Below are 27,231 nucleotides of genomic sequence, written 5' to 3'. Positions count from 1 at the left end.
GCTCTGTCCAGGCCACGCTGAGATAACATGTGTGGCCTGGCCTGTCTTCTCCCCTTCTCTGTCCTACCTCCCATCCTCTGCAGGATTCTCCGAAGAGCAATTCCTGAACAAATCACCTGCATATGGTCAGGGTCTGATTCTGATCATGTGACAGAAGATCCACATTCAGGGTTTTAGGTTCTGTTTTGGTTTTAGTTTGGAAGGAAGAGAAATCATGCATGTTTTGTGTGCTCAGGGGAATGATCTGGGAGAGAGGGGACAGTTAATAGAGAAGGAGAGAGAAGAAGGGATATGAGAGTGGTATCCTCGAGTGAGCAGGATGGGCCAGTCCTTGCACAAGAGGTTCTGACTCTTGGGAGAAGTCCAGACGGGAAGGTGCACCCACTGTTGACAGGAGAGAAAGCAGCCAGTAGGGTTAGGGTGCAGGTAGATCAGGAGACTCGGTGGTGGATGGTGGACATCTTTTCTGATTACCTCCCTTAGTGAAGTGAGACTATCAAATGAAAGTGAGGAGAATGGAGGATGATAGAGGTCTGAAAAGACAAAAGATGTAACATGGGCCGAGAAAGCAAAAGGTGACAAAACCAGGGAAATGTTACAGGATTGCTAAGAATCACTGAAAGTGTGTTTGAGGTTTGTGGTCATTGGTTTTGAATGAGACCAGTCTGCAATGTGTGTGTGTTTTAAGTTTTTATATATTTAATTTGAGAGAGACAGAGAGAGAGAGCAGGGGAGGGGCAGAAAGAGAGGTACTGTCAGCACAGAGCCTGGTGTGGGGCTTAAACCCACAACTGTGAGATCATGACCTGAGCTGAAACCAAGAGTCGTATGCTTAATTGACTGAGCCACCCCACGACAACCACGAATTCTACTACAAGTCTGCAGTAAGCAGGTATATGTGATTAGCCAAAGTTTAGATTCTGCCCTCTGATTAGGACCAAGGGAAAGGCAAGAATATCAAGGGTGGGTGTAAGAGAGTGAGTCTAATGATAACGTGTGGACTCCAGCTGGGTAGAGGGAGGGAAGAAGTGAGGGACAATGTCGGCCTCGAAAAGATGGCAGATAGGGTCAATGGACTAACCAGAGGCTCCAGTGGCACTGCAGACTGTTGGGAGGCAGGGGCCTAGACAAAGTGAGATGGACTGGTAGGAGGTGGCTTAGAGAGAGAGGCATGTTTGAAATTGAGAGACTTGGGTGGAGATATTGCCAAAGACAGAGGTTACTAGATGCATGACTGCGAGGATATGGTGGTTAAGCTGATTTAAAGGTGGTTGGGAAGCTCAGGGATGAATGCAGAGTGAAAAAGTAGGAAAGCGTATGCCAAAATGGAATTATAAATGAATTAACTCTTCTTCTTTGTATATTCCTCTATTTCCCAAATATTCCACAATGTGTGTATATTACTATATAAGCAGAGAAAAAGTTATCAGGTAAAATCAAAGATATCACTCAAAGATAAAAAGGGGAAAAAATCCCTTTATTTTATTGGTAAGTCAATTACTTCTCTTTACAAGTATCCAGTCCACAAAGCTCATAAAGTTATTCCTTTTCTAGAGTTGTACCAGTATTTCCAAGCATCTTACAGAATCATTTAAAATGAAACCAAATGAGAGATATGAGTTTCACAGTGTATGTACTTTGTTTAAAAAAATGTCTACTTTAAAATACATATATATTTGTGTTTGTTGTATTTGCATTTGCATTACCAAATTCTGAAATTATCTCTGGGATGTGAAGGTGGGAGGACTGGGCATTTAGTGGACAGAAATGCAGGCAAGACTTATCTTGAATACCTCTTTGTATTTTTTGATCTTTGAACAATGTAAAGATATTGGCTATTCAAAAATAGATTTAAAAAGTAAAAATTAATACAACTTAAAATTTTAATAGAAAAATCCTCTTTTAAAAATTCATATATGCTTATGTTATAAAATGCTTCTTTGTATTAGCAAGTCAGTCTTTCTTTAAACAAAGAATTTCTCCTAGTGCTTTTTTAAAAGGTTTCCATTTTCAGGAATTTAGCTACTATTCAAAGATACAAATGTGATATTCACATCCTTAAAAGCAAACTGCAGACTTTTTTTTTTCCTTTTTAAGTTTAGAGCAAGCAGGAAAGAGAGAGAATCTCAACCAGGCTGCACACCCAGTGTGGAGCCTAATGCAGGGCTGGATCACAACCCTGGGATCATAACCTGAGAAGAGCTGGACGCTCAGCCAACTGAGTCCCAGGAACCCCTGCAGAATTTTGAGGAGAGCCAGACCCTACCAGAAAGAAAATTAAATACCTTGTCACATGAAACATGTACTTCACCAGAAGACAGTTATATGTGTTTGGTATGGCTCCCAGAGTTTAAAATGAGAGGCGGTGCATTCAAGTATGTTCTAAGCAGGTAGACTCAAGTCGCCACGGGGAAAAGAACAATTAAAGCTGTCCAAAAGTAAAACCAGGCAGCAAGATTGCAAATCAGGAAATACACAGGATTGCAAATCCTCCACTAACAGCTATAAGACTTTAGTAATCCTCTTAATATCCTGAAGGCTGGACCATGGGTTCTCTAGGGTCCTTCCAAACTCCCTAGCCCACAACTTTGTGTGTAGTGTGAGTTTCCTCTGCTGAGAGTTAAGCAGGGGTTGAGGGATGGTGGACTAGGAGTCTATCATGGGTTAAGAGGATGAACTGGAACAGGTTTCAAACAGATTAACCACTGGTGCCTGACAATAAATCTGAGTACCTCTGGCCATGGACCCTAATCTATGCTACCTTAAAAAGCTCAATGTAAAAGTTCATCACTTTCTGCGGGCACCAGGGTGTGGGCACAAAAGTTGTTTGGCACTGCTCAAATATGAAGTGATCATGCAGAAGAGCCAGTATGCATCTCTATTAATGTTTAAGATGATCACCAAAAAGGAATTCTAGCACTTCAAAGTGAAGGCGGAGAACTCATAGACCCTGAGAATAACCAACAAACATCCAAGGACCCAAGAATTACAAGATTGAGAACAACTTAACTAAATCACTCAGAAAGTATCCCACTTAGAAGATTTTGTGAATCACATATGGCACAAAAGTTATCTACAAAATGAGGTAAACTTCTTATTTGGTCTACCTCAGCGGAAGCTTGTTGATTGATAAGGGGCTGCTATTCAGCAGCATTCACCATAGTGTTATACATACTGGTCGATGTCTGTTCTAAGTGGTCAGTAACCACACTGCACCAGATGCTTGTATGTTCGAATTACCTGAGCACTGGCTAAGGGAAATGTTGGTGATATCACACCATCCCACTATCATGGTGAGGTCCTGCAGCAGAGGCCAGTAGGAAGCTGTGGTGACTAACATCTCTAATAATAATCAACACCAGTAGTAGTATTATTAAATAACTGACATTTGCATAATATCCTACAAAAAGTTTTCACGTCCTTCATGTTGCTTGGTAGAAACCCAACTTTTCAGGAAAAAAACCCAGAAAACAAAAAAATATATAACTGCAGCTCTTGTAGGTTGAGCAAAACTAGGCAAAATATACAGAAACCTCACTGGTCTGTGCATTTCTTTCACAAATGTCTGCACAGCCAATGGCGGTAGCCTCTGCTGAACAGCTGTGACCAAATCACCTGTTGGGCTTCACTCTAAATTCTCATACACACACACACACACACACACACACACACACACACACACACAGACAAGGGACAAGTGTGTAGATGCTCCATTTAGGAGAAATGACTGAAGGATGATTGTACTCCTGGTGTCTGCATAAGCATGTGACTTACAGACATAAATGTCTAGTGATCCCTAAAGTGCTCACTGGGGAACTCTGAACAGAAAGTTCATGGGAAAGTTTCCCGATCCTAGAATTTAACTTTGTACAAGCAGTAAGGTGCAGCAAAACAAAAATATGAAATAAACCACAGGACCGGGACTGCATCAGACACCAAATGTTGCTGAGGAAGGAGAGTTCATTAGTAACGTTTTGTCCAGATGGATTCAGAGCCAAGAGCTAGCCTGCTGCTGCCGGGGACATTGTGAATCAGTGAGCAAAGAACCAACTCTTCACTAAGAGGACATCAGTGGGTATTGCTAGTATTGATTTGTGGCTAAAATTCAGCTGGAATTAGACACAAAGGAACTCAAATTATATTTCCAGTTAGGTGACTGCCAGAACTATCCACCATGAAAGGTCTTGTACACACCTCACAACAACTAGATTTAAATGAATATTTACATTCACCTCATCCTTACCTTAAATAGGTAATTTTTCTGTACTTTATAGATAAGGCTCAAAAAACTAGTTTCACTTAGTGTCTCAGAGCAAGAGAGTCACAAGGCAAAATGGAAACCAAAACGCTTGTTTCCAGATCCTTTGCTCTTTGTTTTGTACCACCCCATCCTTCACTTGCGGAGGACTACAAAGTGGCCAAAAGCTGTGTATATTCAATTTGGGAAGGACTGTAATTACCAGCTGTTCGCTTTGACTTGTATATACAAAGGTTTTGAAAGAAAATCCTGACATCTATATTAGACTCATTTCCTTGGCCAAGCTACATTCAAATCCATGTATATCAGCTATATAATTTTTAAAAAACTGCTTATGAATATTTCTCATAGCAAATACACCATAAATCAATTTGACTTTCACATCAATAATTACAAAATCAGGCATCACTAAGAGTTATTCTTCTTCTTTCCCAAATATCTTTCATGGATGTCTACATATTCAAGGAAATGTTCCTAAATCCTTGTTAGGTCCCATAACATTCCAGTTCACTCAAGTGGGAAATAAAACCCTGTCAACAATAACTGGCTGGGGGAGTAGAGCAAATCACTTTGCCTCCTTGGGCAAACTCAAACTCTTCATCTATAAATAAAGGCTTTAAGTACAGGACTTTCAATCTCCCTCTTTTAGAAAGAAAAAAAAAAAAAAGGAAGAAAAATTCCTCTTGAAATAGAAAAAAATGTTTACATACATAAAGATATTCAAAACCTTAATGTAAAAAGTAGCAAGGCTTCCATACAGAACCATACCCCCACACACACACACAAGGCATAATCAGACAACTCTCTAAGGAGGGAACAACAACTTCTGTGAATAGCTTCATCCTTAAGGCTGCCTCTCTCCTCACTTCTTTAGGCCAGAGAAACAGAGCATGTTGGAGACAAGGCAGGGGCTGTTGACTGTAGTTGGCACAGTACAGCCACCAAGAGAAGTTACAAGAGAGATGCTACCGTGCAGACTGAGTCCTGATTCAAGCTTCACCTGAAGCCAGCACTACCCAATAGTGTGTTTTCAGATGAATGAGGCAATAAATTCCCTTCTTTGTTTTGGTTGGTTTGACGTGGGTGTTCTGTCATCAGCATCTGAAAAGTTCTAATCAGCAGGGAATTTAACCTCAGGTTGTAAAATCTCTGCTCCCAGAGTGGCTGAGTTGTCTCTAGAAGAACCATCATCTTCCTAGAACCAAACCTGTTCCCAACCCAAAATCAACAGTTCTTGTAGGAACCCTTTCCTTATACTAAAGCAGGAAATGGTCATTGTATAGACAAAATTATCACCCCAGTAGATGTGTAGATGAGAAGCCTGTGTGATCTTATCATTATCCAATGTCCAAAACAAGGCCATACAGAGGGGACACTGAATGATCACAAGGGGTAGTCATACACAGAGGAAATCAAAGCTCAGTGGAGGTTAAGAATAGTGGTTCTTTAGAGTTCAAAGAAACCTTAAAATGTACCTCGTACTACCTTTTACCTCAGAGATGCACAAACCAAGGACAATTGCTTTTGCTCATGCACAACTAGTGCAAAGACTACAATCCAAGGCTTCAATAAAGAAAGTGTTCTAACAATTAGACTTGTCAAAAAAAAAAAAGAATTTTGAGTCATAAAATAGGATATTTCCTATTATTGGAATGACAGGCTCACCATCTATCACTGATTCTTATGATGGGTAGGAGATTGGAAGAGATGACCAAAAGTTTCTTTCAAGTCAAAGAGTCATTGAGAACTCCACACTACAATTAAAGATTTTTCTGTGGCACAGGGAATACTAGTTTTTTCCGTAGTGTATAAGCAGGTTGGGGCATCTGTCTCTTTGTTCCGTTTTTGTTTGCTTGTTGGCTCACATCATTGTTGACAGCAGTGAGGATGGATAAGATATCTTCATGTCTGCGGGCAGATGAAAAAAAAAATACTTTCCATGAGGGTACAGAAATCAAATACCAGGTCATAAAAAGAAATCCTAAAACACGTGGCTTCTTCCTAATCTAACAGGCCAAAATTCTAACCGGTATCCTCTCAAATATAAAGAAATGCTTATTTTGAAATTAAAAAAAGAAATGCTAAATTATATAAAAGTTTTCAATATTACATTTAGTGCTTAAGAACACTATAATAGCCACATCTTGCATTTTAATTTTTTTTAGTTTATTTATATATTATTTATTTTGAGGGGACGGGGGTGGGAAAGAAAGGGAAAGACAGGATCCCAAGAAGGCTCCATGCTGAGAGTGTGGAGCCTGGTCCAGGGCCCGAATTCATGAACCATGAGACCATGACCTGATCAAAATCAAGAGTTTAATGCTTAACTGACTGAGCCAGCCAGGTGCCCTTTTTTTTTTTTTTTTTTTTAAGGAATCTACACCCAACATGGGGCTTGAACTCACAGCCCTAAGATTAAGAGTCTCATGCTCTTCTGACTGAGCCAGACAGGTGCCCCACAACTTACATTTTAAGGCCTTTGGTCCACAAAGGAAGTTTGCATATAATTATTTTTTCATGTTTCTTCTCCAAGCTGGTAGGTAGGTAGGTAGGTAGGTAGGTAGGTAGGTAGATAGATAGATAGATAGATAGATAGATAGAATAAATAGGTAGGTGATAGAGAAGGACCCTACTTTTTTTTAAAGTTTATTTTGAGGGAATGTGCATGTGCACAAGTTGGGGAGGAACAGAAAGAGAGAAAGAGAGAATCCCAAGCAGGCTCTACCCTGTCAGCATGGAAAGCCTGACACAGGGTCCAAACCCACAAACCATGAGATCATGACCTGAGCAGGAGTCAAGAGTTGGACGCTTAACTGACTGAGCCACCCAGTTGCCCCAAGGGACCCTACTATTAATAATGCCCTCTCAACTTAACAGAGGACCACGGGGGAGAAGAAGGGGAAAAATGGTGGGGGAGAGGGAGGGAGGCAAACCATGAGAGACTCTTGAATGCTGAGAACAAACAGGGCTGATGGGGGAGAGGGGTAGGGATAGGGGGGTGATGGGCATGTAGGAGGGCACTTGTGGGGATGAGCACTGGGTGTTATATGGAAACCAACTTAACAATAAACTTTTAAAAAAATAAAATAAAATAAATAAAAATAAATAAATAAAAATTTAAAGCCCCAAATAAGTAAATAAATAAATAAGTAAATAAATGAATAAATAATGTCCTCTCTGTTCTTGGTTTGAGGAAGAATATACAAAGATAAACATGACACAGTTTCTAGGCACTTCAAATGCAGACATGAAGCATGTACCAAATATGGCATACACACAAAATGGACACTATAAGGCAGAATGTGATCAACACCATATGAAAAGTATGACAAAGTTCCATTGCAAGTTCAGAGGAAAAAAAGCACTTCCTGGATTCCATAGAGGAGGTGGCTTTTGAGCCTGGGATTGCAGGATATTTAACATTTGCCAAAATGCTCCAGGGATAGGCAATTCATACCACTGGGGGAAAAAAAGCATAGGCTCTGAAAACAGAATTCAGGATTGAAGCATGGTTCCATCACTCGCTGACCATGTGGTCTTAGGCACAGTCACTTACTTCACACTAAATATGTCTCTGTTTTCTCAGCTCTAAAATAAGGACCATAAGAATACCCATTTTAGGGACTGCCATGAGAAGTAAATGAGGTAAATTTATGTAAAGCACATAGAACACTGGCTATAATATTCCACTGACCATCATTTTTATAATATTCCACTGACCATCATTTTTAATATTATTAGCATTGCCACTACTCGTCCTCATCATCATTGCTATGTTAAAGTGGGACATCAGGCCCTGTCTGGTTCTTAGTCCTTGCATCCTGTCTCACACAGCTGTTTTCTCTGCCTCTGGATCTTCCTGTGGCTGATTCATATCCATTTAGTCTCACTTGAAATATCACCTCTACCAAGAAGCCTTCTCAAGTAGCTCTCTGTGGCATTCTCTATAATATCTTATTTGTTTTCTTCATAGCAGGGAGCACTTCTTGAAATTATCTTATTAATTCAAATATTTATCTTCTTACATACACTAACTTACTGGTCCATAAACTCCATGGAGAAGACATTCTGTATCTCTTGTTCATAACATACCCTAGCTCAGTACCCAGGACAGTAGACACATAGTAAGTCCTTGATAAGTCCACCCTGTCTTTGAAGTCATAGGACATTGGTTTATGATGGGTATGGTGGGGATGGAGATCCCTCCATTAATTAAAAAGATTAAGATTAATGAAGAAGATGGAAAAGCTAAGGTTGACTCATGGTTCCAATCCTGAATTCCTAGTTCTGAATTTCCAGAACATTGTGACCATTTCTAGAAATGTGAATTCAGGAAAAGGAGGCTGCTAGAGAGGGCTAGAAGATGAATCAAGGACTATGCATACCGAATTGAGCGCCAAGGGCAAGAAGGAAGTGGGATGTCTGGTAGGCTGTAAGAAATGTATTGGACTGACCCCAAAGAATGAGATTCACTCAGTCAGTCCTTAACAGCAAATATTTATCAAGCTCAACAATATATCAGGTACTGTGTCAGGTGCTAAAGACATAAAGTTGAATGAAACAACTTTGCTCTCCAAAAACTCAGATATTAATGGACCAAAGATGGCAATTTTGGAGACATTTTTATGGATGTCAAGTAGCCTCCAGGGTATAAATAAAGCTGCCCAAAGCTAAAAGAACAGAGAATGGGGTCCAGGGCAGAACTGTGATGAAGGCCCATTTCCAGGATACCAGGTAAGGAGCATGTGACAGATACAGAAGGAAAGTTGTCAGAACATTGGCAGGAGATAAAAGATATAATGCCAAAGGCAACTCATAGGCACTCAGTAAACATAACTGATACATAAATGAATGAACAAACAAAAGGCCCTCCTTTATTTATACTATTTCCTTCTGCCCAACATTTCTTTTGCCCAAATTATTTACCTAACATCTATTTGTCATCTCTAGAAGCTTTCCCTTATCCTTCAAATCTGGGTGAGGTACTAGTTCTGTATGTTTCCATAACACCTATGCTTTATAATGTGAATTTGCCACAGGGGATGCTCTTCTCCCATCTACTTTTCCTATTCCTCTAGACTGTGAGCAACTCAAATGCAGGGACTGTTTTTTTGTTTTTTTTTTTTAATTCTTTATCTTCCTTTCTAGTTATATGCTAATGCTCAACATAGGTTTATTGGATCAATAGATGTTGGATGGATGGACACATATTTGGATGGATGGATGGATAGATGATGGATGAATAGATGGATAGACAGATGGACAGATGGATGAGTAGATGGATGGATGGACAGACAGATGCACAGGTGGATGCACGGGCAGACAAACAGGTAAGTAGATAGATGGATAAACAGGTAGGTGTACGGTACAACTCAAATGTCTCACCTTGGGACCAAGTTCTTCAGATTATTATACAGAGACTGAATATACCAGCTGCCTTCGTCCACATGCCGGAAGGAAACATAGCCAGGGACAGTGGCCAGGCCAAGAAGGAAATCTGCCTCAATGGGAACACTGGCCTGAAGGGAAGGGGGAGGAGGGGCATGCTCGGAATTTACAGCATCTGCTTCAATGGATACAGAAGGTTGTATCTCTTCACCTTGACAGGCCTGGATAAAAAAGAGTTTGGGTTTATGAGCCAGGCCAGGGCATTGCTGGGCTGTGAAGTGAGACATGATCTCCCGAATGGGAATGAGGGCCTCATCTGAAGAGTAGACAGCTCCAAATTTCCCATGGGTCAGAACACAGAACACAAAGCAGTCTCCATCAGCATGGCCTGGATGACTCTTATATTCCTTCAGAACCTCATCCAGATGCCCTTTGGTCACATTATGATATATATGTACGCTGAACCCAAGCCACTGAAACACACGCTCCAAGCACTCTGTAAAAAAAAAAAAGAAAGAAAGAAAAGAAAGGGGAAATAATAAAGTGAAATAGAGTAAAATGAAATAAAATGAAGGGGTGGAACATTGTTCCAATGTTAATAGTTATAAAACTTGCACAGCAAGTAACCTGAAGCTTGGATTTTTTTTTTACTTTCATAACAATAAAATTTTATAATTTACCTACCTTCTTATAGTACCCACAGCACTATCACAACGGTCCTGAGAGTCAGCAGAGAGCAGAGTTTCATCCTGTTTCACAAATGAGGAAGCCAAGGCCCCAGGACTCACCCACAGTTACAAACTAGTTTGTGGTGGAGCCAGAACTCAAACCCAAGTTCTCTGTTGCTGATGCACCATGCTTTCTGCCAACCTACAGAGTTGTAAATGGTCAGGGACTGCTTTTGCTCTTTCAGCAGATTAGTGATATGCTATGGTCTTCATGTCTGTGTCCCCCTAAAATTCGTATGTTGAAATACTAACCCCCAAAGTGAGGGTATGAGGAAGAGGGGCCTTTGGGAGGTGATTAGGTCATGAGGGTAGAGCCCATAAAGAGACCCCAGAAAGCTCTTCTGCCATGTAAGGATGCAGCAAAGACTGCCATCTAGGAAACAGGCTCTCACCAGGCACCAAAATGTCAGAGCCTTGACCTTGAACTTCCCAGCCTCCGGAACTGTTAGAAATAAATGTGTATCGTTTAAAAACCATCTAGTTTACAGTATTTCATTATAGCAGCCCAGGTAGACTAAGACACCTCAGATATATAAGAGACTTAGAACATTTATGATATCATCCTTACATTTAATTTATTTTAATATTTATTTATTTTTGAGACAGAGAGAGAAGGAGAGAGAGAGGCAGAGCTGAACAGGCGAGAGGCAGAGAGAGAGGGAGACAGAATCTGCACAAGCTCCAGGCTCTGCGCTGTCAGCAAAGAGCCCAATGTGGGATTCCAACCCATGAACCCTGAGATCATGACCTGAGCTATAGTCAGACACTTAACTGACTGAGCCACCCAGGTTTCCAATATCATCCTTACATCTAAATGGAAGGTAAAAATTACAGAAAGAAAATGTAAAAATTTTTTTAAATGATTTTAAGATCCCCAACTTGCATCTTATAAACTATTCAGATTTTCTTACCAGCATCTCTATGAGTCCCTTGTCGATCTGAGAGTGAGGTGAAGCTGTGGTTATTGACAATAACACAGTGGCCTCTGTGCTTCCGATCCATCCTGTACACAGTTGTTTCCTTGAAAGAAGAAATAGAACCACTTATAGGGAATCCTCATTTTAAGGGTTTAATGTTTCTAACCAATCACTTCATTTATTAGTACCAAAGGCTGAGAGTTCTCAAGGTTGTGGTCTTGGTTTAGAATTACTCAGTTAAGTCCGAGGTGAAATGCTAGGTACTGATAAAAATACAGACTTCACTCAGTTTGATAGCAGAATGTCAATTAGCAGTGTTAAATAACAGAATATGTATTTTAACTGGCATATCAAAAGCTCCTGCAAAAGCATCTTCCTTTCTGTTTTCTTTTTTGGTTTTTGTGGGGTTTTTTTAGGGAAAGAGAGAGAGAGCTAGCTCAAGCCAGGTAGAGGGGCAGAGGGAGACAGAGAGAGAGAGAGAGAGTGAGAGAGAGAGAATCTCAAGCAGGCTCCATGCTCTGCATGGAGCCCAAGACAGGGCTCGATTTCAGGACCTTTGCCAAAATCAAAAGTCAGACTCTCAACTGACTGAGCCACTCAGGCACTCCAAATCTTCCTTTTTGGATTAGCAAAGTGAAGGAAGCATAACTAAGGATCTAACAAGACAACAAATATATCAAATGTTTAGTTCTTTTTCAGATGGTAAGATCCTGGAGTGATCTGACTCCTCTGAAAACAGAGAAGTCTCTCTTGCAGAGATCACAGTGAGAATTTTAAAATATGTACAACTGGGGCACCTGGGTGGCTCAGTCAGTTAAGCGTCCGACTTCAGCTGAGGTCATGATCTCACGGTTCGTGGGTTCGAGCCCTGCGTCGGGCTCTGTGCTGACTGCCAGCTCAGAGCCTGGAGCCTGTTTCAGATTCTGTGTCTCCCTCTCTCTCCAACCCTCCCCTGCTCACACTGTCTCTCTCTCAGAAATAAATAAAACATTAAAATAAAATAAAATAAAAGACATGCAATTATTTCTGAAAGTTATTGTAAACAGCATGTGATTACAAATGCGTTGAGTTGGTTTCAGTGGGGCCTCTGTGTGGCTGAAATGATCTCCTAAAAATAAGGTATATCTTTGATTCAAGCAGAAAAGAAGTGGCTTCAGTCAACAGAAAAAAAAATTCCCCTACCTGGAAATAACTCAAAGACTGTGTGTGGTTGTAATGGTAACAGCACTGCCTCCATAGGCAAAGGTGAACACACTTCTGATTGTTTCAGAAAAAGGTGGGGGTAATCAGAGAGATAATCACAGAGACAGAAAGAAGAACAATGACAGAAACAAACAGCTCTGAGCCCTCAAAGCCATTAAGGGATGGACCCTAGCTGGAGAACACCTATGTGCTGGTTTCAGAAGTTAGAGTCTCAGCAGATGCTTCCAACATTTCTATGGAGACCCTGGTTTCTCTGTCACCTTGAAAGAGTTCTCAGACTCTTCAAATACCTTTCCCCAAACATTTAGATTTCCTTACAGAGGATGCGTTGAGAGTCAAGATTACGTGAATCAGCTCAAGTGTTTCTGGCAGAAAGCCTGGCTGCATTAAGGTAAGCATCTATCCGTTACTGGATATAGAGAGGCTGGATGGACACCAGGAAGAAGAGGGGGTGAGGGGAAAGAAATCCCAGAGAACCCAGTCTGGGTAAGGCAAAAATCAGTCCATGGCCCAGGATTCATTCAGTCATGTCTTTGGCATTGGCTGAAGATCACATTGCTCTGAAGGGTTCCTGCAAATTCCTTGGTTCCTCTAAATACGAATCCACCACAGAGATGAAGCCAGTGATGCATTGTCACATGGTAGTACAGGAAAATGAAACTTGAAACTTTTCTTCTCCCACACCCAGCAAGTTTTCAGTAGAATCCAACAAGCTCTGCCCTCGTCTCTAAGGCCTGAGTTAGTTATTAACTATAGTTAAGGGTCACTCCTGGGTGCACAGCTCAGGCTGAGTGAATCCAGTATCCCCAGACCACAGAACACAGCAAAAAGAAGCCAAACTTCAGTTGTACAGAGCACCTGTAAATTCCTCCTCACGTTGGGGGAAGGTAACACTCCAAGGAAGCCATGTCCAAACTTCCAAACCACAGAATTGCAAAACTGAAACTCACTTATTCTTCAGAGAAGGGAAGCAATTGCCTGAGTGGCTGAAGCTACACAGTGGTAGAACCAGGTCTTCAGAGGGTGAGCTTGGAGTCAGACTCCTGGCTTCAGATCCCAGCTTCACTAGTTGTGTGTCCCTTTAGGAAAGTACTAGACAGGATGAGTCTCCGTTTCCTTATAATTAAGTGAGAATAGCAGTAGTACCTACCTCTGGATTGGAGGATTCAATAAGATAAGCCCTAGAAAGCTCTTAGAACAGTGCCTGCCTAGCACATGACAAGTGGTCAGTAATGGTAACTCTCACCAACATTCTATCATGCAATCTCCTGCTTAGGCAGAAAGCAGAGATTCCTAGGAATGTTAAGTGTTTGGACTCTGAAGTTTAAATCTCCAGAAAAAAAAAAATAAGGAATGGCCTCTTATAAACTTTATATATCACAGAGAGACTATGCCAAAAACTTGCTCATCAGCTGCTTAACCCTGTAGCAGATTCTGTAATATCTTCCTAAGGTCATGGTTTTTGGGCAAGAATCCAGGGCACTAAATACACCATTGCCAAGTCCCTCCCTCTGGCCTCTCCCTCTGAAAAATACAAGCAGCCTCTGGAGCCACATGACATCAGATGTTCTCACAGAGTCAACATTCTGCTCCGTCATGCTGGCCTGTGGGTTTCAGCCCTACCAAATATTCCTTCCGTCCTTACAGAGGGTGATCTAATTCTGAAGAGTAGAAGGAGAGCAGGTGCCTGCATTCCCCAGACGCTGTTGTGCAAGGGTTTCAGAGAACAAACCACCCATTCCTCTCCATCCTCCCACAGAAAAGCCTGGTAGAATCCATGCCTGAAATGAGATAAGAAATGAGTTTCCACTAATTTGTTATCTTTCTCCCCCAAGACATCTCAAATTACTTGGTAACTATCAGATGGTCCTATTTCTGCCATACTGATCCAAGTTATGTGTTAGAAACATCTACCATTACTCCTCGTGGGCTGATCTTGCCAGGAAACCCTCTGTTGAGGAAACAGGAAAGGAATGAAATGCAGGAAGTCCACACAGTTAGGATGAGGGCCAAAAAGCTGGACTTGATGCAGAGAAGGAGAGACACCTAATCCCCAGCCACAGAAAAGTTCAGCCGCAAGTGACGACAAAAAAAAAGGCAACTCTCTCCTTTCAGAGGAGGAGGCTCACAAAGACACAGTGGCAAAATTATAATATGACATATACACAAAGATATTTTTATTCATTGCAGCATTATTTGAAATAACTAAAGTCCAGAAATAACCCAGAAATAGTGTCCACCACTAAGAAGTGGGTACAAGAGCTATGGAGCAGGATACAAAAGACAATTTCTGTAAAGGAGACACCATTACATGACAGAAGTCAAGTGAAGAACAATATTTCAATGGAGCACCTCATTTATAATAAAGGGATAGATGGCTGGGTTTTTTTCAACAGTAACAACAGGATAAATTAAAAATAAACTAATAAAAATGGTAATCTATGGAGGGAGGGAGGGGAAGAGGGGCAAGAATGCAATAGAGCCTCCCCTGAGTATACTCTCTTGATAGTTTTTACTTTGGGCTTACATAAGCGTTTTATATCATTAAATGCAAAATTGAAACATAGCCTGGGGCCCTCCTCTTTTGTGTATGATCTACCCCATTCAGTCCACCTGCGAACCCCTTACCCTGAGCCTACAGCAGAAAGCCCCACAGGGGTTCTGGGGACGGGCTAACGCTGCCACTGGCCATATGCTGCGTGGCACCAGGAGACCTGTTTGAGGTGACTGGCAAGTCACCCCCAAGTTCCCGGGGATGCGTCCCTGCTGGAGCCCACCAAGCTTCTGGCTGCAAGAGAGGAGTTTATCTTCAAGCCAGTCCAAAGGTGCACCACCTCACTCCCAGGGTGCACTATACCAGAATTCCCCAACTTTGAGGGAACAAATGCAAAAGAACTTTAGTTTCACTCTCCAAAACACTTCCGGCCTTTCTTTTTGCAAGCCATATTTTCCTTCCTGAAAAATATTAGTTTCTCTCAGAGACATCCAAGGACCAACCAGGCTGTTTTCTGGGTTTATCCAGTTGGTTTTGAAAGCAATTGAGTGAATTTTTCTGGAATTAAGGGCCACACAGATACAGCAGCAGGCTCTGCCCAGTATCCCCAGGACCCGGGTTTCCTTGATTTGTCTCCTTCCTTGCACTGATATAATCAGCCAGAACAGGGACTAGAAATAAACTTTAAGGTCAGCCTGGCCCTTTCTCTGAAAATGCTGCATCTTCTGTTGATTCCCTTCCAAATCTCTGTCAGAGAGAATGAATGAATGAATGAATGAATGAATGAATGAATGAATGAACGACCGACCCACTGCCTAGCCATGCTCGGTCTTCTTTCCACTGTTTTCAAATAACAAGGGTCCAATAAGCCAGTAAGAAGCTGCTGTTACATCTCTTCAACAAAGATTAAGAAATTAATATGTCTTAATATTAATATTAAGAAATCATATGTCTCTCTTTAAGAAAGTCATATGCCACACTCAAAAATATTGATTTGCTTTTTAATGTAAATCAATTTAATTAATTAGGGGGTGTTACTTGAAATACAGTTTCTTCTCATTAAATGCAATGGTTGGCAGTGCTCTTTTATGTAAGAAAACCTCTAAGGTGAAAATGAAACATGATATGATTTATCAGTTTCATTTTATCCGGGACCAGGATTGCCTAGATAAGTTTTTTATTAATATCCCAAATACTCAAATTTTACTTTATTTACTTTTCCTTCCAAGATTTTATTTAAATTCAAGTTAGTTAGCATATAGTGCAGTATTAGTTTCAGGAATAGAACCCAGTGATTCATCACTTAACACCCAGTGCTCATCACAAGTGCCCTCCTTAATGCTCATCCCTCACTTAGCCCATTCCCCTACCCACCCCCTCCAGCAACCCTCAGTTTGTTCTCTGTATTTAAGAGTCTCTTATGGTTTGCCTCCCTCTCTGTTTTTGCCTTATTTTCCCTCCCCTCCCCTATATTCATCTGTTTTTTGTTTCTTAAACCCCACATATGAGTGAAATTATATAGTATTTTTTCTTCGCTGACTTATTTCCCTTAGCATGATACACTCTAGTTCCATCCACATCATTGCAAATGGCAAGATTTCATTCCTTTTGATGGCTGAGTAATACTCCATCTTCTTTAACCATTCATCAGTTGATGAACATATGGTCTCTTTCCATTGTTTGGCTATTGTTGATAGTGGTGCTATAAATATTGGGGTGCAGGTACCCCTCTGAATCAGTATTTTTGTGTTCTCTGGATAAATACTGAGTAGTGCAATTGCTGGGTTGTAAGGTAATTCTTTTTTAGCTTTCTGAAGAACCTCCATATTGTTTTCCAGAGTGGCTGCACCAGTTTGCATCCCCACCAACAGTGTAAGAGGGTTCCCCCTTCTTTGCATCCTTGCCAACATCTACTATTTCCTGAGTTGTTCATTTTAGCCATTCTGATAGGTGTGAAATGGTATCTCATCATGGTTTCGATTTGTATTTCCCTGATAATCAGTGATATTGAGCATCTTTTCTTGTGTCTGTTAGCCATTTGTTTGTCTTCTTTGGAGAAATGTCTGTTCACGTCTTCTGCTCATTTCTTAACTGGATTATTTATATTTTGGGTGCTGAGTTATTGTTCTTCATAGATTTTGAATACTAGTCCTTTATCCAATATGTCTTTTGCAAATATTTTCTCCCATTCCATAGGCTGCCTTTTAGTTTTGTTGACTCTTCCTTCACATAAAATGCATAAGCATTTTACCTTGACAAAGTCCAAAGAGTTCATTTTTGCTTCTGTTTCCCTCACCTCTGGAGACATGTTTAGTAAGAAGTTGCTATGGCCAAGGTCAAAGAGGTTGCTGCCCGTGTTCTCCTCTAGGATTCTGATGGTTTCCTGCCTAGATAACTTTTCAGACACCTTCTGACGTTGAGAGTCTAGGAGAAGGCATGTAATGTGAGGTGCTGCCTCCAAAAGCTTCCTATACTCTCTAAGTACCACGAAAAGTACCCCCATCTTCATCTGGCCATAGCCAGAATCCTCTGAGGTCAGCAAAATAGCAGTACTCTACATGCCAAGGCTGAGCCACACCCCTTAGAAACTACTGAATTTCTATGAAGCAAAGAGCAAAGTCCTGTGTGTGTGTGTATTTTCTACATGCACGGAAGTATCTGAGCATACACAAAATTAGTTTAAAAAGTAGGTGCAGAGAAGGATTAAGTTTAGTGGGCAAAAAAAAACTTTTGGCGGAGAAATGAGGGCTCTTGCATATAACAGAATGCTGAGTGCTGACTTAAATGTGGAGAAAATACTGGAGTTTGAAAATCACTGCTTTTCAATCAACATAGTAAATACTGAATCACACTAGAATCATCAATGAATATGAAATCTAGGGGAAATTCTTGATGCAGAGTGGGATATTTGTACAGTTTTAAAATGTCTCCCCACCACTTGCTTACAAGTTGCAGGGAAGAAATAGCAACCATACAAAATTATAGTGAAGAAATCAGACAATACCTTGACCAAACAAGCAAAATTAGCATCACAAACGGAGGGGAGATAGATACCATTGCCTCCAGATGTGATGCCCTGAGAAGGGTACATCATTTAGGTAGTATTCCTGCCAGAATATATAAAGCTTGAAACAAAAAACAGGCAATACCATGCACATCAAAAATGAAGAAAATTCTATTTTTTTAATAAAAGGTGATAGTGAAGGTGACTATATTCTTCAAAAATTCCAATGTCATAAAGAAAAGTTGTTCAAGATTAAGGGAGACTAAAGAGACATGACAACTAAGTACAATAATGATCCCAGATAAATTATGTATTGGAAGGGGAAAAAAGCTATAAAGGATATATTATTTGATGAACAGAAAAAACTGAAATGTGGAACTTCAACTTGCTGAAAGTATTGTATTAAGTAAACTTTACTGGCATCAATAACTGTACTATAGTTATGTAAAAGAATATCCTTATTCTTAGGAAATACATAGGAAATATTCAGGGGTAAAGGGCCATGATATGTGCAAGATACTCTCAAAAAGTTTGGAAAAAAATTATGTGTGTTTAGATAGATAGATGATAGATAGGTGGGTAGATAGATAAAGACAGAGAAAGAAAGCAAAGGCAAACACAAATGGTATAAAAGTCAACAACAGGAAGTGAATCTGGTAAAACAGTACACAGCGTTCTTAGTATTACTCACATTCTTTCAACTTTTCCATAAGATTGAAATTATTTCTAAATTTAAGAATAAAAAATTGTAACTGTAAAAACATGAAACCATGAAAGTAGTAAAGCTATGAAAGAATTTTTAAGAATAAAAAATAAAACTTCCACAAACAATCCAATAAAAAATGGGCAAAAGGACTTCAACAGACATTTCTCCAAGAAGGATAACACAAATGGCTAAAGCACATGTAAAGGTGCTCACCATCAGTAATCATTAGGGAAATGCAAATCAAAACTACAATGAGATATCACCCTATACATATTAGGATGACTACTATCAAAAAAACAAGAAAATAACAAGTGTTGGCAAGGTTTTAGAGAAAATAGAACCCTTATGCTTTACTGGAGGAAATGAAAAATGATGCAGCTGTCATGGAAAACAGTATGAAGTTTCCTCAATAAGTGAAATACAGAATTACCATATGATCTAGCATTTCCACTTCTGGGTAAATACCCAGAACTGAAAGCATGATCTTCTGGGTCATGCTTTTTGTATAGCCATGTTCATAGCAGTATTAATTCACAACAGCCAAAAGGCAGAAGCAATCCATATGTCCATCAAACATATGTCTGTTTATGAACACATAAACAAAATATGGTACATACGCACAATGAAATATTGTTCAGCTTTCAAAAGGAAGAAAATTGTGACATGGTTGAACCTTGAGGACATTATATAAAGTGAAATAAGCCAGTCACAAAAAGACAAATACTATATGAATTCATTTATATGAGGTACCTAGAGTAGTCAAATTCACAAAGATAGAAAATAGAATGGTGTTTGCCAGGAACTGGTGGGAGGGGGGAATGGGGAGTTACTGTTTAACAGATATTGAGTTTGAGTTTTGCAAGATAAAAAGAGTTCTGGAGATTAGTTACACAACAATATAAATGCACTTAATAGAACTGAACTGTACACTTAAAAATGATTAAGATGGTAAATTTTATGTTGTCTTTTATCACAAATAAATATCCAAGGCCAAGATAACTTCACTGATGCTGTTAGATGTTAGCAAACTAAAACTGCCCAAGTCTGCTGGGAAGAAACATAAATTCCAGGGAAGAATGCCGAGTGTGTCTTCCAAGGATCATGATTGTGTTATAAGAAACAGACTGCTCCCAGGTTATGGCACCAAAAAGAAAAAAAAAAAAAAAGAAGAAGAAGAAGAAGAAGGAGATGAAGAAGAAGAAGAAAAAGAAAAAAAATAAAAATAAACAGATTGCAAATCTTCCAATGTTTCCCCTCTCTTCAACCTTCTATTGCTGGGCACTATAGAAACCCAGTTATTGTCCTCTGGAAAGGACAGGCTACATAATTTGTGGGGCTGCACGCAAGATAAAATGTGAGGCCCTTTGTTCATACATAAAGAACTTTAAAATTTTTTTTTTTATTTTATGGAAAGAGAGATAGAGTGGGGATGAGAGGCAAAGAGAGAGGTAGAGAGAAAGAGACAGAGACAGACAGAGAGACAGAGACAGACAGAGAGAATCTCAAGCAGGCTCCAGGCTCAGTGAGGAGCCTGATATGGGGCTTCAATCCCAAGACTCTGGGATCATGACCTGAGGTGAAATCAAAAGTCAGACGTTCAAATGACTGAGCCACCCAGGAGCCCTCATTATTAAGAATTTTTAAAACAGTGACAGCTGAGCATTGAAAAGCATGGGTAATGTGGGACTGCACAGGCTGTACATTCAGGAAGCTGGCCTTGATCAAATTGCACAGATAAAACAATCCATTTCAAAGCAATCCAGTGGTGTACTGGAGTCAACTCAAACCAGCTAGTGAGAGCCATTTGTCCGATTTTCAGAAATTCTTCAATCCAACTGATGTCAAGGTGGTAACTTCAAATCAGTCATAATGGGAACATATACACCAAACACTACAGATCAGTACCTCTCTCCTTTCTCTCTTTTTTGTTCTTTCTTTTTGGGATAGGGAATTGAGGGTGGAGGGTAGAGCTGGTCATTAAACATTTACCAACACCAATAAACCTACCGGTAAGGCTCCAAAGAATTGTTTAACATCTGAATGGGAAAATACTTCTTCCTCTCCTTGACGCAAAGACTCAGTTTCCTTGTCTACAGAAGGTGCCACTACCTGGGAAGCTGGAAATAGAATCACAGACAGTAAAACAAAAATCATCTTCTGACTAGTAGTAATCCAAGATAACCAATCATCAAAAAATATTTTATAGGGACCTGTAGATTTGTAGTGCCATTTGCTTAAAGAGGCCTACATATATACCTAGAAAAAATAGGAATTTATAAAGTGTTTTTCTTTATCATTGTATTTTCATTCCTTGTATTATATTTTATTTCTTATTGTGTTTATGTTTTTATTCTTTTTATAATTTTACTAGTTCCTTAAAATTATTATACACTGTACTAACTTCTGCTTCAGAACATATGGTACTTAATGTGTCAGATAATGGCCAAGAAGAGATAAGAAAGGCATTACTTCAAAACATAAAACGAGAACTGAGACTATAGCAAAACAGATAAAGAAGAAAAAGGAAGGAAGGAGGAAAAGAAAAAAAAACATTCAAGAAAAACATTCAAAAGTGGTAATTAAATAAATACGGGTTTTCTAATAATAAATATGGTATGTAAATAAAGTGTATTTCTATGGAACCATTACTAAAAATGAGCTATGTCTGTATATGTACATAGAAAATATCAGATATATTAGGTGGGAATAAAGCAAATTATAGAATATGATTACCATGATTTTATTTAAATATATATGTATCTAGCTATCTATATACACACACACTCACAAACTGTCTCCATATAGAGAAGAAAGGCTACAAAAATATACTCCAGTGATTATGTCCAGGGAATGGACCAGCAGTAAATAAATTCTTTATTGTCATTATTTGAATTTTTACATAATTTTATTATAATTACGATACATTACTTTTAATAAGAAATTTAAAATACTAAAGCAAACACCAAGACTCAAGAAAACTCGGAAAGGTATCCAAGCAATCCTTAAATAGGGCTGGTGTCCTAATTAGATATAATGGACTTCGACATGGGGTGCTTGAGTGGCTCAGTCAGTTAAATGTCTGACTTCAGCCAGGTCATGATCTTGTGGTTCATGAGTTTGAGCCCCGTGTCAAGCTCTGTGCTGACAGTTCAGAGCTTGGAGCCTACTTTGGTTTCTGTTTCTCCCCCTCTTTCTGTCCCTCTCCCACTCACACTGTGTGTGTGTCTCTCTCTCAAAAAATGAATAAACATTTTTAAAAAATGGGCTTTGACTTTGGATCACATTCACTTACAAAAAAACGTCTAAAATCTGCATACCTACTATTTTTTCAGTCCTTTAGTCCTTAATCCTAAATGACAGAATTAAGCCCAAATTCTTAAGACTACAGAGAGTCAACATTGAAATATTGATATCTATGATATAATAATAAATATATATTTGGGCTCTGCCCTCTTTTTTCTGGCACACAGCTCCTAAAACTCTTGGAATCTCTGAAATACTAAGTGTCTTTTGCTAATAAGATGATTTGTGATTGGGGGCTCCTGGACAGCCTCTAGAGGGGGACTGCTTGCCTGTGGTCAGAGGGTTGGAGCTTTCAACCCCACACTCAGACCTCTGAGAAGAGAAGGACTAGAGGTTGAATAAATCATAACGGCTAATGATTTAAGCACCTGTGCCTACAGATGAAGCCTCCATAAAAATCTCTAACTAAGGGGCTTGGAGAGCTTCCAGGTTGGCAAATACATGGAGATGCTGAGTGAGTGAGCTGCCTGGAGAGGGCCTGGAAGCTTTATCCCCCTTCCCCCATACCTTGCCCTATCCATGTCCTACACTTGGCTGTTCCTGAGTCAAATATTTTTATAATATACAAGTAAACTGTCTTCCTTAGTTCTGTGAGCTGTTCTAGCAAATTACTGACCCTGAGGAGGGGATCATAGGAACCATCAGTTTGTAGCCAAGTTGGAGAGAAGCTGTGAGTATTCTGGGGACCCACTAACTTGTGACTGGCATCAGAAGTAGGGGGCAGTCTTAGGGCACTGAACCCTTAGCCTAATTTAGTTAAGGTCTGTACTAACTCTGGTTAGTGTCAGAATTGAATTAAATCATAGGACACTCAGTTGGTGTCTGCAGAGAATTAGAGAATTGGTTGGTATGGAAAAATCCTATCCATCTAGGTCAGAAGTGTTCTAGAAGTATTGGTGTGATAATAACAGAGTAAAACATTTTTTTTATTTTGACACCCAAAAGAGATCACACAGCATGTAGGATGTAGAAAAGAAAAATCAAAATTAGAATTCTTCTTCTGATATAAAACTCAGGCGTCAAGACTCACTGAGGCATTTACTACATAAACACTAGAGTGCCTTCTCCAGAGCTCAAATATCCAAAATAATTTGACTACCTACCCTGTTCACTTTGTGCGGGGTGCTAGCTACAGGAAAATGGCAATGTAATGTTAAAAAATCTCAGCATTCAGAATTCAGTAAGGATTCTAAATATATTTTCGACATCAACTCCCTGCTTTTTATTTCTCACTTGATAACTTTGGTTAGAAGAATCATTTTTATTCTTCATAACTTTCACTTAAATTATGCATTTATTCATTGCTTTGTTATTGTTTGAGATTTTATGGATTTTAACAACAGTATTTTTGTCTCTCAACTCCTTTTGTATTTATAGAATTCTTAGAGAGAAGTTTCCTTTTAGCTAGTTTCATTTTCAACCAAAGACATTTGCACACCAGATTGACTCACTGAACTAAAATATGGGTGTGGCATTAAAGCTACTCATGCATTTTTATTTGCAGCTCTTATTTCACCGTGGAGAAACAGACCTGGAAAAACACAAATATTTACCAACCAGGTTTGACTTCCACACTGTGCTATTACTTCTATAGAATACCACAGCAATACAACCTTTACAAGACAGGATTAAAGAAAAAAAACAAGGAAATAAAATTCTCTGTTAGTAATTTCTGAGAATATGAAAGTTTTCATGACTTTCTGACAAACATATTCATAGCAACATATTTTACTCTGTGCCAGACATGCATTTTATAGGAATTACTTCATTCAATCCTCAAAATACTCATGACATAGACAGTATTATTATCCCCACTTTACAGACAGGGAAAGTGAAACACAGAAAAGGCTAAGAAAAGAACCACTGAATCATCAATAAGTGTAGTCCTGGCAATCTGACTCCATAGACCTCACTCTTCATCCTTATGCAATCCTGCCTCCTTCTTTTTTGTTATTTCATTCAATATTATTTTCTCTACTCTCACCCTCATGTAAGAATGAGAGAAAACATTTATCTAAAACTTTTCTTCTCTAGAATATAAGCTCCAAGACAGCAGGAGCTTTGCTCTATACGCTGCTGTGTCTCCAACTTCTAAAACTCTGCCTAGTACAGAGTATGCATTCAATAAATACATCTTGAATGAGCAGATGGGGAGTGAGTTCTGGCTTTCCTAAGAGAATATTATCAGAGTGATGAGTAAACTTCATTTATGACCAATTAGTTTAAGAATTCCCATGGTCTTGTGCAAGGAAGCAAGTGTAAGCTAGTTACCTTTCTCTTTCTTATATTTTTCTATCTTTCTCATAAGGTTAGGTACAACTTTTCTGCAGAGATCTTCCAGTAACACCAGATTATCTTCACCTATTAGAGCTTGTTTCTCCAGATATGCCAGGAAACTTAGAGAGGTCTGCAAAAGAACCAATGGAGTCACATTTAATTGGCTTCTGAGGATCCATTCATTCTTTAAACATTACCTGCATGGCCTCTAGTCACCAGATTTTGCAATGATGAATAAGGTAGAGTGTTTGCCCCTGAGGAGTTCAATAGCATGGGGGAAGAGGCATTACCAAGTAAAACACACAATCTATATTAATATCAAATACCAAATATATGTAACTCACTACATACTAGGCAGTGCTTGCTGTACATTAACCCCAAAAAACAAGCCAATGAGGCTAGATCCTATTATAATCCCCATTTTAAATGTGAAATAACTGAGGTTCAATCACTTGTCCAAGGTCACAGAGCCAATAAGTGGCAAGGCTGGTATCTGAATCCGGCAGTCTGATGTCAAAGTTTCGCTTATTAACCATTGAGCTAGGCTGCCTGTCACTTACAGATGTAAATTATATAATTAGATTAGGGCCACAGCAAAACAGAAACCAAAGAAATAAGAGGTAAATATTTGACATTTGAAAAGAAAAATAAAATGTCTTAAATACTGCTGGGAAAAAATCACAAATCAGCCAGTATTATTTCAATATTGAAATACATGTGGGGTGGAAGGCATCATATTCTGTTCAGTAAATAGGCTTCTCAATGTATTAAGCTGGTTATGAAAAAATATATAGGAACAAAATTACATTAAAGCCCACAGAAAAGAACAGCTCCTTAGAAAGGAACCTGTGAGACTCTAGATGCTGGCGAGGATATGGAGAAACGGGCACCCTCCTACACTGCTGGTGGGAATGTAAACTGGTGCAGCCCCTCTGGAAAACAGTGTGGAGATTCCTCAAAAAATTAACAATAGAACTCCCCTAGGACCCAACAATAGCACTGCTAGGAGTTTACCCAAGGGATACAGGAGTGCTGATGCACAGGGGCACATGTACCTCAATGTTCATAGCAGCACTCTCAACAATAGCCAAAACATGGAAAGAGCCTAAGTGTCCATCAATGGACAAATGGATCAAGAAGATGTGGTTTATCTATACCATGGAATACTACATGGCAATGAGAAAGAATGAAATCTGGCCTTGTGTGGCAACATGGATGGACCTTGAGGGTGTTATGCTGAGTGAAATAAGTCAAGCATTGTAGGACAAATACCTTATGTTTGCACGTATAGGAGGATTAGGAGGAACTTAACGGAGGACGATGGGGGAGAAGAAGGGGGGAATGGTGGGGGAAAGGGTTAGAGGCAAACCATGAGAGACTCTTGAATGCTGAGAACAAACTGAGGACTGAAGTGTGGGGGGGGAAGGGGGAGTGATAGGCATGGAGGAGGGCACTTGTGGGGATGAGCACTGGGTGTTGTTGGAAAACAACTTGACAATAAACTCTTTATAAAAGAAAAAAAAAAGAAAGAAAAAAGAAAGGAACTTCTGAACACTATTCCACTACATACATTAAGCATCAACAGAGTGGGAACTGGGGAGAAGTTTTCAGACATGTTGAACAGTTGAAAAGGGACAGTGGATTCAGGAACATTGAGAAGGAGGCTTGAGTACAAACCCTGAGAGAGAGCTAGGTCATGGCTAGAACAGCAGGCTGGTATCAGACCATGCAGGAACATACAGTATATGAGGAGTTTGGGCCAAGTGTCCCATGTGTCAAGGAGTGGCAATAGAGTTTTTAAGGAGGACAAAAATATGAATACATTTGGATTTTAGTAGAAGTTTTGAAATAGGTTGGAGAAGGAAGTGGATTAGGGAGAAAATATTGGCAAGAGGCATTGGATTTGAGAAACATTTCTGAAATAGAATTTGGTGAGTTGTAGAGATCAGTTGGAAGTGGGTGAAGAAGTGAAGGAAAAATCAAAGATGACTTTAAATGGTGATATCACTCATTTATTCATCATTCATCTATTCCACATAGCAGGCTTCACACAAGCTGCACATGGGAGGCGATTCTTTTTTTATTATTATTTTTTTAATGTTTATTTGTTTTTAAGAGAGAGAGAGAGCATGAGCAGGAGAGGGGCAGAAAGAGAGGGAGACACAGAATCCAAAGCAGGCTCCAGGCACCCAGCTGTCAGCTCAGAGCCCAATGTAGGCTCAAACTCAAAAACCGAGAGATCATGACCTGAGCCAAAGTCAGAAGCTTAACTGACTGAGCCACCCAGGCATCCCTGGAAGGGGATTCTTGAAGGATGACTATGTCTTCACTGCCAGCATGAAAAAGGACATTCCAGGCAAAGGAAACCACATGGGAAAGATGATGTGAAACTAAAAATTTGGTTATGAGGAGGTTCATGTTGCTTCAGCACGAGCAGTTTTATTGGAAGTTCAAATCATATTGAAATGTGTTGAATCAGCAGAGTTGACTTAGTGGAAAAAAAGTGCATACAAACTATTCTTTTAAGAAGTTTGGCAGTAGAGGGAAGGAGGGAGAAAGAGAAATAACATAAGGATGAGGAAGGGTTACTGAGAGTGTGTGTGTGTGTGTGTGTGTGTGTGTGTGTGTGTGTGTGTTCAAATAGGCACTCAAGATGGCAACAACCAAGGGAAAGGGCAGAGTTGATTACTTGATTTCTGTTCTCATATGATCAAAGAGAGATTATAATTTTTAAAGAAATTCCAGAGATAGGGCACCTGGGTGGCTCAGTCTGTTAAGTACCTGACTCTTGATTTCAGCTTAGGTCATGATCTCATGGTTCATGAGTTTAAGTCCTGTGTCAGGCTCTGCGCTGACAATGTGGAGTCCACTTGGGATTCTCTCTCTCCCTCTCTGCATCCTCTATCTAGAAAAAAGTAAATAAATAAATAAATAAATAAATAAATAAATAAAA

At 39.6% G+C, this 27,231-nt stretch overlaps 1 protein-coding gene across 6 annotated transcripts in view; it reads right to left on the bottom strand.

Annotated features, from left to right (window-relative positions):
- Positions 1–1,456: 1,456 nt before the first annotated feature.
- Positions 1,457–27,231, bottom strand: part of CASP10 (caspase 10) — a 58,619-nt gene continuing 32,844 nt past the window's right edge. For all 6 annotated transcript variants that reach the window (XM_077747607.1, XM_077747606.1, XM_077747610.1 and 3 more), the window contains 5 exons: positions 24,273–24,408; positions 20,706–20,815; positions 11,286–11,394; positions 9,644–10,142; positions 1,457–6,166 (listed from right to left, as the gene is read on the bottom strand). In XM_077747607.1, the coding sequence (XP_077603733.1) occupies positions 6,019–6,166; positions 9,644–10,142; positions 11,286–11,394; positions 20,706–20,815; positions 24,273–24,408 (1,002 nt within the window). In that variant the 3' untranslated portion in view covers positions 1,457–6,018. The remainder of the gene's footprint in view (positions 6,167–9,643; positions 10,143–11,285; positions 11,395–20,705; positions 20,816–24,272; positions 24,409–27,231) is intronic.

The sequence above is a fragment of the Crocuta crocuta genome, unplaced genomic scaffold (assembly GCF_008692635.1).
Source record: "Crocuta crocuta isolate KB4526 unplaced genomic scaffold, BGI_CrCroc_1.0 scaffold159, whole genome shotgun sequence".
Classification (NCBI taxonomy): Eukaryota; Metazoa; Chordata; class Mammalia; order Carnivora; family Hyaenidae; genus Crocuta; species Crocuta crocuta.
Note: the sequence above shows the minus strand (reverse complement) of the source record. Positions and strands in the feature narration are given on the sequence as shown.